Source organism: Berghia stephanieae, chromosome 6, assembly GCF_034508935.2.
Source record: "Berghia stephanieae isolate SIO BIC M18660-M18661 chromosome 6, UCSD_Bste_1.3, whole genome shotgun sequence".
Taxonomy (NCBI): Eukaryota; Metazoa; Mollusca; class Gastropoda; order Nudibranchia; family Aeolidiidae; genus Berghia; species Berghia stephanieae.
In genome coordinates this window covers 59998884-60011383 of record NC_088365.1, presented here as the reverse complement: position 1 = coordinate 60011383, position 12500 = coordinate 59998884, and the positions used below count along the sequence as shown (strand labels likewise).

The 12500-nt window shown below is 38.6% G+C and overlaps 1 protein-coding gene across 1 annotated transcript in view; it reads right to left on the bottom strand.

Annotated features, from left to right (window-relative positions):
• The window catches only part of LOC144975349 (uncharacterized), a 7048-nt gene extending 4090 nt beyond the window's left edge, over positions 1–2958 (bottom strand). Inside the window, exons 1-2 of the mRNA XM_078919348.1 lie at positions 2853–2958; positions 492–1072 (exon numbers count right to left, since the gene is read on the bottom strand). Of these exons, the coding sequence (XP_078775474.1) occupies positions 492–1072; positions 2853–2919 (648 nt within the window). The 5' untranslated portion in view covers positions 2920–2958. The remainder of the gene's footprint in view (positions 1–491; positions 1073–2852) is intronic.
• Between the last annotated feature and the right edge of the window lie 9542 nt (positions 2959–12500).

The following is a 12500-nucleotide window of genomic DNA, read 5'->3' as shown; positions in this document are numbered from 1 at the left end:
AGATACAACATATTGGCATTGCAATGAAAAATAACATGCACAAATGGACTCAAACTTAAGACCTTTTGAATAGATCGTAAAAAATGATATTCTATTGTCTCCTTCTTAGTATTATTTCGGCTCTACAGAGACCACACATAAATGTCTTTCATTTGTAACTAAGTACCTCTTAGTTAAGTCTTTCTACTGCTTACATACACGCAGACAAACTGACAAACAAATAAACAATACCGTTCCATCTAATTTTTATTTTAAAAATATTCCCTTTTTCATCCTCAAGGAAAAATTTGTCTTCAGGGTCTTTTCCAATGGATGACTGGAATAATCCAGGCGTCAGCCGCAGTGCAACGACGCAACGTGAGCTAGAGCGAGGTGACTTGCTCAATATCACACGAGGCGTGTAGTCGAATTCGGTACTTTTTAGGTACAAAGTTAAGACCGTACCTCTGAGCCACGTAAATTTATAGTGAGTTTGTTGAGAAATTATTTACCTTTTTGCTGGCCTTTTCCAACTCATTTATTTTCTTTTGGAGAAATGTTGTTGTTTTTTCTAGAGAGTCTTTTTCTTTCTCAAGCGCAGCTATCTCCTCTTTTAGTAAAATAGACTCCTCCTCACGCTTTGTTGCTTTGTTTTCTACAGCCGTTATTTTCTTCATCAACGGCTGAATGATGGTCTTCAGAATGGTGGGATTCGTCGCTGTAACAGTCAATATCCCATCGCTTGAATCCTCTTTGAGCTTACCAGAACCATCCATATAATAAACTTTGCAGGTGTAATTGCCAGACCACTCTTTGTTTGCTTGTAGCAGAGTTACGGTGAGACTGGATTTGTTTAAATCTTTGTCAATGTAACCGCTTGTTTTGTATTTTGAATTTGACAGATTTACTTTTTTTGAAGTTTGAAAGTTTGGATGGATTTCTGCCAAAATGGTTTCTTTATCCCTTAGTATTTGCATCAGTAAAATATCCCGAGCTGTACTTTTGAGACCTTTGGGTTTGCAGGATATTTGGACGTCTTCTGGTAAAATATCGGATATTTGGTCTGGCCGGATAACAATACTGGCGTCGCCATCTGGTGGGCAAATTTAAAACAACTATTATTGTAATATAAGCATTTTTTTTCTCCAACCAATGTTTACCCTTTTCAAATGCATGGTAATATTAAAACTTTTCGGTTCTAGTTTTAAAAGCACATGTTATACAATATAGAATAGTATAACTCATGGTGATTAATTGAACTTTATAAGAAGATATGATCATGGCGTTTTAACCAAATTGTTCATTCCGCACAGTGTATCGAAAAAAAATACCACCATTTCTTTCCATCCAGTGCAACTGTTGGTAGTGCTAAAAGCTATTTACATGCTGCCATCTTCAAATATTCCTACAATTAGGGTTGTGATTTTTGTTTAATATAATATCAAACTTTCAACAACAAAAATTACCACACAAAAAAAAACAGAAATAACCATGAACTTTTGCAAGACAAAATAATTAAAGTGCTTACTCTATTAATTACACTTATTTGTTCAACAAAAATCCCGATAGGAAAAGAATAACAATGTTAATTTCTTTTTCAGATCATTTAGTGTTGATTTGAGCATGTAGCAGTGACTGATAAACTTTGCTTAAAATGTTGGATTACAGTACTAAACTCTCTATTTTTTCTCCTTCTTATTTCTCTTTCGGAGATATAGATATTAAACGTACAGCAATCAATCAGCAAAACTAAAGCTCTGGTGCAAAACATGACATTAGTAGGGCACTAATACATCTTTTTGGACAGAGACAACGTTTTCCCCGGCCTGGAAATCTTTTAACAAATTAATATTATGATTAACGAGTGTAAAGAATTAACGTTTTCCAATTACAACTTTACACCATTCTGAGCAAGACTTGAAACTGTGGTCGGAAGCAGAGTGTCAATCAGAGGACAAAGCAAGTTTAATTTATATGGAACCAAATATCTAGATTAACTCTCTCCTTACCAACCACAGGAAAATCGTCACATTTGTTACGATAGAACCAACATTTTTCTTATTCACATTTCTCTTGTACATCGTAAAATTAATAGAAAATGAACAGTGTCTTGTAGAGATAAAGAAATCATTTATCTTAAGAACTTACTGGTATGGGTTGAGTGATAAAAAATACATTTTTTGTGTTATTTGGGTGTGAAGTTTTGGGGAAATCCTGAACATGGCTGGTAAGGAGAGAGTTAAATACGAAAGATCAGCTATCGACAGATGAGTGTAGTACCATGGAATAGATCTGGTTTGTCAGAAAAAAGACCCGATTTGCAGAGAGTTGACATCTAGTTCAGTAAAGAAAAATCTTAAAAGGCTGTTGATCGTTTTTACTGGATATTGGTAGGCCATAATATTTGATGAAAATAACGATAAGTGTTGAATTGTAACCTCAATTTATTTGACGAAGACAGATACTGTGAATGTTTCGGGTTTCCCCTTTATTAACAGAACACACTAAATAAAACACTAAATACGAATGAAATATTATGTGTGAATCGCGTAGTTAAGGTGAATAAACAAAAATAATGTTGTTTCTGCTTATTCACTTTAACTACGCCATTCACACATCTAGGAGAAAAGTACAAATACAATTCAATTTGATACGTTTTTTTTTCTCAATGTAGAAGATCTTGGTATGATAAAAGAATATAATATAATATAATATAATATAATATAATATAATATAATATAATATAATATAATATAATATAATATAATATAATATAATATAATATAATATAATATAATATAATATAATATAATATAATATAATATAATATAATATAATAGTAATAGACTAATAATATGATATAAGAAACATACTTGTTCCCAATAAGTGAAGACTGGTGAGGGTCGCGATTAACACGAATGACACTAAATTGGATGCCATTCTGCTCCTGTGTTTGTTGCTTGTCTAATGCAAAAAGACACTTTCTTTATATAAAGTGGTTGATCAGGTTAAAATTCGTTTTCTTATCCACTCACGATGCATTTAGACTACGTCGATGTTCGTTTTTTTTAAATTGTGCCTGAAAAAATGTATTGTTTTAAATATGACAGTTTTAACGCGATTTTTCATCTTATCTCCAGGATCAGACCAACTAGGCAGTGTGTTTTTACAAGATCAAATCTTCAAAATGTGCTGTTTTTTCGTCATAAAGAGGCACACAAAGAACAAAAAAGTTTTCGAGTCATGATGTAACATGATGTTGTTGGTTTCTGTATTTCTTGTTGGACTACCAACTGTGGCGATTGTAATATTAGACATCTTATGCATTTGACGTCAGATAAAAGAACGCATGAGTGGATATAAAGTGTGAGCATGTACCGAAGTATCCCTACATTATTGTTTACTTTTGCACACCTGTTGACCAAAAAAAAAAGTAAACTACTAAAATGACCACTCAATCAGCCATCATAGGAGTAAGCATATCCATTGGACTTTGTATGAAGTCTGCTAGAATGTTAACATATAAACATGTTAACTGTAATAGGGCAGATGCGGTTTTGTTTCAAAATCTTACACGTAAACAAAGAAAGCACAATGCTGTTATATCGAGAACTCGTCATTGACACCAAAAAGTAAATTATCAGCAATTAATTGGTTATCTTAACGACAAAATCTTTGGAATAATTTGCAAAACATCTATGGCCAAAAATTTCAAATTTTGCGAAAGAAAATCTTGAATGTGCATTGTAAAAGTAAATGAAAGCAATGTAATAGGGGTTTCAAATGCACTGATCGTGATAATAGCTTATTAAGAGCGTTCTTTGCCAATTAATGTAAAGTTTTTATCCAAAATTGTCATAGTAGGGTAATACACACTTCGATTCGCCATAATTTATATTCACTGGTACCAAATGTAGAGAAAATCTCCCAAGGTTGATTATCCATGGGATGTCTCATAGGTACTCCTTATGTATTCTGAGCGTACAATGGTCTTCATTAAATTAGATTGTAAGACTAGCATTGCAGTCTATTTTCTTCTAACATAGGAAAACATACATCATTTCAAAAGACATTCATGACATTATACAATGTGAAAGGTTACACCTGGCACCTATTATAGTATTGTTGACGTCAAGTATCCTAGCAACAACGGTAGGTCATGAAAGTCAAAAGGAACAAAATGAAGATCCAGGATGGTAACTATTGTTATAAATAAACTGAACCAGGATCTGTTTTTTTACAAAGCATATAAAATTCTATTTCAACTATTCATTTTTGATAAGATCATGGATTTTCGTATTGTCCAAAGGTCAGATTAATTCTGCCGTTTTATTGAAGAACACAGTATGTGCTATTTGGCTTACATTGCATATAGGTACTGTGTTTTTAAAAACTACCGCAGAATTATGTTAGTTTTTTTTTCAATTGGGCTGACATAACTCTTTCGGAAATTGACAAGCAAATAACCTTAGTGTGTGTTAATGTGCCAATCATGTATCGTGTTGGAATGAAAAGAAAATGAAGAAAAAATAATATGAAGTCAATAAAATTGGAATCAGGAATTGTGATCCAAATACTATATTGTATGTGCTAGTCTATTACATAAGCTCTATTAGCAACATGACAGAAAAAAAATATGTATCAAAAAAAACAAAAAAACCCTACAAACATACAAGTACCCACCACCACTCAGATATATATGTATATATGTATGGGACACACAGTCATTGAACACGTATGTAGTTTTGATATTTAATTATGAAAATTTTATGGAATTTAACATTTTATTTTGTTAGATACGTAATATTTACTACAGATCTTTATAAGAAGTTCCAAGTCAATAGTGAACATTAGAAGGGGTGGACTGGGAGTTGGCATGGAGGGGGGGGGGGGGGCGTCTTCAAGGTCTTTACATGAACCATTAATATATATCATGCTACCATCACCAGCAAAATCAAACTACTACTTTCAGATGTCTCTACCGAAAACAAGAAAAGTCTATAGATTTTGTTCAATCAAGATTATTATAAGTTTTTGACCTCGAGATTAAATTCGTTCAAGTTGAAATTAACAAAAGTATTGAAATCACTAGACTATTTTTGTGATACTTTTTTCCTATACTTGTTTTATCTTGCCATGCTCCTCGTGCATGCGTTCCGTGTCATTTTACTCTAAGCAAGAGTCTCAAGTGTTATTTTTATGTTAAAATGTTATTGATCAACAAGTTGAAACCTAAAACTTTTCCACTAAATTTTTCTGACGACATTCAAGCGTGTCTACTGTTTAAGCTCAATGATAGGGAGATAATTAGTTGAATACCAAAATCAAAATATTTCATCCTGAATTATGTCCCTTCCTGTTATCTTTTTTTTTTTTTAAAAAGGGGGGGGGGGGGGGGAGGGTAATTGATATGATAAATAATATTAAATAGTAAAAATAAAATTCCCTTTAGTCATCCCATAAGGGACATTTATCTCAAGGGTCTATTCCAGGGGAAGACTGGGATACCCAGGCGTCAGCCGCAGTGGAGCGCCGCAAATTGAGCAAGTGCGAGGTGACTTGCCCAAGGCCACACAGCGCATCGGCGAGCGATCGAACTCGGTACCTTTCGGGTACGAAGTAAGACCGTACCGTTGAGCCACGATGCCCCACGGAGATAAGATGTTATATCAGGTACACGTTTTACACCTGATTACGGTGGGATACTGTGAGTTAAGGACCCTCTCCAAGGACTCTACTGTGCACCGCGCGAGGCTCGAACCTTCCGATCCGAAGGCAGCAGCCTCTTATGGTTCACACTATTATGTTATGACGATCGACCCAATCAGCAAAGTCCGGTCCGCATTCGTGCACCGTCGCAAACCCGCCTGGTAGCATCGTCACAACACACCTTTCGACTAGATGCTCTGCCGTCTCGGGTTCTTGCCCACAGCGTGGACATATTGGACAGGAAGTTAGACCCCACGATGTAACGCACTTGCCGTTAGGCAGCTCCTCGACCGAAGTCGATTCGCAGCTACCCAGTGTCTCCTCTTACTGGTATCAAAGCCTGGCAACTTCTCACCAAGCTTAGAGGAGTGTAGGTCCCCGCCCCCACGGGGGATTGAATTCGTCCAAACCGACTTCCATCTCGTATATGCAGCTCTGTCCGTAGTCAGGGATTCTGCGTACAAGGGTTGCCGGGACTTATTTCGGCTCGAAACGGGGGCACCGTCCATTATGCGCATGAGAGGGGTATCCCCATTCCCTCTCTCTTTGATCTTACTCAGCCAGTTTCCCGTAATGGTCTCCCTCCCGACATCGGGGGGCTGGATCGCTGCCATTATCGGGCCCCATTCTCTAGTGGTTGTTGCTAGCCTTCCCGACACTATGTGCATCGACTTGCGAAGTTTTACATCCACCTTCTCAACGTTTCTGCTTCTACCCCACACTGGAGCGCAATACTCCGCGGTGGAATAGCATAGTGCTAGGGCGGACGTTCTCAGGAGCGCTTGGCTAGCGCCCCAAGTCGATCCCGCCAACTTCCTCAGAAGACTGTTCCGCTTCTCTATCTTCCGGGCAACCCCTTCGAGATGAACCCGATAGGTAAGGCTGCGATCCAGCGTCACCCCTAAATATTTTGGATGCGGCTCATATGGGAGTGGCTGGTCCCCGACTAGGACATTCAGTTTGCGGGTGTGCCAACCACTGCATAAGTCAAATGCAGTGGCCACGGTTTTTGAAGTGTTCATCTTCAGGTACCACTTGTCAAAGTAGGATATGAGTCTGGTGACGTCCTCGCTGAGTACGCTCTCGAGACGGGTCCACACTTTACTCTGAGTAACGAGTGCCCAGTCGTCTGCGTATCCCAGCCTCAGGGAGGAAGTGTTCGGCATATCGCTAATGTAAACGTTAAACAACATTGGCGCAAGTACCGACCCCTGAGGGACCCCATTCTTCAATTTCCTTACTTTGCTCGTGACGTCTCCCAGCGCGACGTGGAATTGCCTTTCCCCTAAGATCGAAGAGAACAACTTCAAGGTCTTTTTGCACCTTATGATTTTTGCAAGTTTGAGCATCAACCCATCGCACCAGACCGTATCGTACGCCGCTGATAGGTCTATAAAGACAGCACCTGTTTGCTGTTTTCTCTCGAACCCGTACTCAATATGCTCTGTAAGGGCAATGACCTGCTCCGTGGTGCACCTCCCTTCCCTGAAGTCTGCCTGCTCGGGTGGCAGGGCGGCGTCTAGGACCGGCCCCCGTCGGTTTAATAGAACACGCTCCAACAATTTGTGAAGACAGCTCAGCAGCGATATGGGTTTGTAACTGTCTGCCTCCTTTGCCGGTTTCCCTGGCTTCAGGATGGCAACTATCTTCGCATGCTTCCACACTTGAGGAAGCTTTCCTTTTGCAAGGACGTCGGACATTGCCTCTGCTAGCCAGGCCCGTGCCCTGGGGCCCAGATGCGTCACCATATCGGGATATACACCATCAATCCCTGCTGCTTTGCCGTTCTTCACTTCGCTAATGGCTGCACCCACTTCTCGGGGACTGAACGGGGTCGTCCAGTCCGACTCCTCCGCAGGTAGCGAGTCCAAAATCGTACGGTACGCCTTGCGGACACCGCGCTCAAAAGCCTGATTAGGGACCCGCTTACTACGGTTCTTAATGTTCTTGGCAATTGTGTCTGCGTCACACTCCGGTGCAGCCTTTGCGTAATTCCGATCTGGGTCCAATTTCTTTATCAAACGCCAAGCGTGGCGGCTGGAGTGTGTAAAGTCGAGACTTTCCACGGTCTCCTGCCACCGTTGCTTCCTTCCCTCTGCCAGAGACTGAAGTAGTCTATCGGCTGCGTCCTGGGACTGGGTCTGCTGGTACTCTCGGTACAGCTCTTCCGACTCTGCTGTCCAGCAAGGGGTGTAGAATTTCCGTTTGCCCCGTGGAATAGAGCGTTGAGCGCTCTTAACCAGTAGCCTACTGAATCTGGTTATATTCTTGGACTTGGGAGGAATGGCAGGGCAGACCTGCTCGATATAGGAACTGAATTCCTCCCAGTCAGCCTTCCTGAAATTCCATCTGCAAAGTGGGAGAGACTGCACCCTCGGTATTGTCACCCCAGCTGTGACAAGAACCGGCCTGTGCTGGCTATGCGGAAAGTCCCCGAGGACTGTTCGCTTCACCTGCAGCGGTTCACCGTTCGCGCCTTTCGTTACGAGGGTGAGGTCTGGAGTATACTCCTTCTTATGGCGGGTACCCCGGAAGGTACCCTTGGCTGTAGGATCGTACACTAGGTGTAGATCATTACAGTCCATCCATGAGCGGAGTTGTCTTCCTGCCTCGTTGCAGTCTCGGTAGCCCATTCGTGATGGTGGCTATTAAAGTCTCCCAGACAGATGGAAGGATGGCTGACCACCGGTACCGGTGGTGTGGTCCAAGTCGCTCTAGGTGGTTTGTAAATATTATGCAAACACAGTCCACCTACTTCCACGGAAATTCGGTTCACCCTATTGCTGTCCGTTACGCTCTCAATGACCCTTACCTTCGATGGCTCTTTAGCGTAAACGCTAACCCCTCCTTTGAGCATCGAAGTGTCCTCGCGTTGGACCACCGTATAGCCTGGGATCTGGAATCGGGAAGATTGCGCGCCTGAATAAAGGTGGGTCTCCTGTAACAGGAGGATATCTACGCAGTGGGCGGCCAATAGCTTTGATAAAAGCTCATTTTTTACCATATTCTGGCTATCGACGTTCAGGGACAATATGTGCGTCAGTTCGCCATCCCCGCCGTCGCATTTTCCGATTGGCAGGCCGCGAATCAATTGATGCATGGGACGTTTGCTTTTTTCTCGGACATGCCGACGACCCTGGCGACACGAACGCGGTATTATTTGGCTAGGCGGCAGACCGCTTCGCCATTGACGGGACTGATTGGGACTCGACATAGGATAATAGTGTGGCGCCCGGGATAGGGCTGCTATTCGGGCACCGGAATGGATCAAATTTAGTCACACACCGGGGCGAGCAGCTCATGTGGCTCGTTGGCTCGATACCCGGGATGGTCTCGTGACGGTCGACCGGGATTTACACCTTTGCCCTCCCGTGTGGCTCAAGCCCCCTCACCACTGCAAGGTAAAGATCCACGCGGGGGGATCCGAAGGCGAATGTCTACCCACAAAATCACAAAGAAACCCGGTTCCTCATCCCATATTATAGGATTGCATAAAATAGTACAATGCAATACGATACAATTTGATACATAATAACCCCTTCCCCCCCCCTAATCACACACACACACACACACACACACACACACACACACACACACACCCTTCCCTAAATGCTTCAAACCCACATTCGTGCCGATATTTCTACAAGGGAGGTAATTCAACATTGACACAAATTAAGCTATTATTGACTGAATTATATCCCTTCGCATATCTTTATTTTTTTTTAAATATTATTATAACCCAGTACCTTAGTTTGGTAGGTTTAATCTGCGAATAAACAAGTTGTGTAAAAATGATCAGAAACAAACATTTCTTTTTATTTGAACAACGTGAGAAACTACATTCACAATTATTCAAGTTTTATAGAGTGTCAAAATTATTGGACCGAAAATTTAATTTTCAGCAGCTGGTTCCCCTCAGCATTAAGTCTCTCCTTACCGGCTATTTTCCGGATTGTCCCCAATACTTCCCACCTAACCTATATAAAAATATATTTATTTCACTCAAACACAAAAGTTGTTATCTCTTGCTATACATACATATATATATTATATATATATATATATATATATATATATATATATATATATATATATATATATATATATACATATATATATACATATATAAATACATATATATATATATATATATATATATATATATATATATATATATATATATAGTATTATATATTTTTTTTGCTAAATGAGCTCTTCAACACAATGTTAATATACTTTAACTATAGCAAACATTTTTGTTCAAATATTATGATGTACAAAAGAAATCAGAATGAGAAAATTGTTGGCTGCATCGTAACGAATGTGACGATTTTCCTATGGATGAACTAGCGGGTTAATACCAGTTTAAGACAGTGTGTTACAAATACAAACCGAGGCTTGTTGTCGAGAAACATGTGAGTAGATCAAAAGACTTGATTCAGGGATAGCACTTTGATGTTATTCGAACATGATCTTTAAAAAATAAAAACAACATAAAAGCTGTTTTCGAGCACATGCTCTTTAAAAATATAATTAATAATAAAAGCCGTTTTTCGACCACATTCTCTTTTTTAAAATAAAATAATAAAAGCTGCTTTTCGAACATTGATCTTTGAAAAAAAAATAATAAAAGCTTTTTTTTCGAACACATGATCTATAAAAAAACTAATAAAAGCTGTTTTACCTACACAGGATTTTCTACAAAAAAATAAAAGCTGTTTTTCGACCATATGCTCTTTTTAAAAAAATAATAAAAGCTGTTTTTTTTAACATAATATGATTTTAAAAAATAAATAATAAAAGCTGTTTTTTTTTAAACATAATATGATTTTAAAAAATAAATAATAAAAGCTGTTTTTCGAACAAATGATCTTTTAAAATAAAACACATAAACTCACATTTTTAGATTGTTAGATATGCCTTGACATCACTAAATAATTTAACTATGTATCTCTGTGTTGTTTTAGTGAAGGAGTTTTCTCCAGACATTGTGAAAAGATAATCCTGGATTTATACTAATAATAAGACATAAAGTGAGTGTGCGGCTATGTGGTCTAGTGATATGACACTCCCTTTCGGATCGGAAGGTCCTGGGTTCGAGCCTCGCTCAGCGCTTAGTTGAGTCCTTGGAAAAGACTCTTTACTCACATTCTCTCACCGTGCTCATGTATAAAATGGGTACCTGGTCATTAACAGCGTTGTCTCTGTCCGAAAAAAAAAATATAGCATCGCCTAACAGGCGCCATGTCCCGTCCTAAATGTTAAATGTTGCTGTTGGCCAAGGACTCCTTGTAAAGTGTTTTGAGCACATTTAGTGGATATTGCGCTATATAAAAGCTCAATTTAGAGCTCAATTTAGAGATGTGCAAGAGGACAATAGTGAATAAAAACGTTGCGACTCTGGGCAGAGCAGACAAATCCACGACAGACTGCTATGGTACCTCCGCCTGGACACGAAAGGGACGTTCAAAGTGTGCAGTGAGCGTGTATTCGTTCTTGTGAATGTGCGTGTGTATTTATTTGTGTGTGGTTTCACACTTTTCGTTTCATGCATGTCTGTCTTTGCGTATATTATTATTTCAATGATGTAACCAAATGAAAAATTGCATTCATGGACAATAAAGATATTATTATTATTATTATTATTATTATTATTATTATTATTATTATTATTATTAGTAGTAGTAGTAGTAGTAGTAGTAGTAGTAGTAGTAGTAGTAGTAGTAGTAGTAGTAGTAGTAGTAGTAGTAGTAGTAGTAGTAGTAGTAGTAGTAGTAGTAGTAGTAGTAGTATTATTATTTTCATATATCTATTATTTTTTTTTTTTAATTTTTAAATTATCATATTATATCATCGCCTAGGCATTCCACGAAGGAATATAGATAATTCATCAATGATGTCAACAGGAAACACCGACAGATAGTAAACATAGTACTTGATAGAGGTCATACTTTGGGCTAAACAACTGTGTGCCGATTTGGCAAAACCCGTCAGATGTAGCACGAGCTAGTTTTGAGACACGGGCGAATAAAGGTGTAGAATCGTTATCTGCATGATTATTTTCCACTTTATCGTTTTTATTATCTATTAAACTACATTTTTACGAACGAATTCGAAACGTATTGATAATTTAACTTGATTTTTATAGCTCTATCGAAGAATAATAAATATAAATGTCTTGTCTTCAAAACCAACGTTCTCCATGTTAAATATTTTTGACATCCTCCCTTCAAATGTGGATAATTTCGGCGAAAAGTGAAATAATAATTACAAAATTCAAATTGTATTTATTTTCCAGAAAAAATGCCTCTATTGAAACATGAAATAATATGGATTCGAATTTTTCCGACCCCCGACGGATTTCGTTAGATCACCACACAATTTTTCATATCTTTCTGACCCATACCTTATTATGCACTATGCACACATTCACACACACACGCACACACACTCACACACTACACACACACACATACCTACACACACAAACGCACATTGAGATATTAAAACATCTAATAAGTACTTGCAGCGGAGCAACCCTCTTGTAAGGAGTAAAGAGACTATGGTCACCTCAAGATATAGATGTTGCCATAGGTAAATAGAAATCATAAAATCTCTCAACACGATTGTTCTATAAAGCACTAAGAAGCAAACAGAATTTCTGAGCTTTTCCGTGTTATTTAATTTAAAAAGTCGTCTGTTAAAATCCTTGTCTCACTCCGAAGATCGTTTATGAGCTTCTCCCATCGCTTTTCCACGAATCCAAGGCATCTTACAGTCGAAGTAATAATATAAAGCAGCAAAATTTGCAA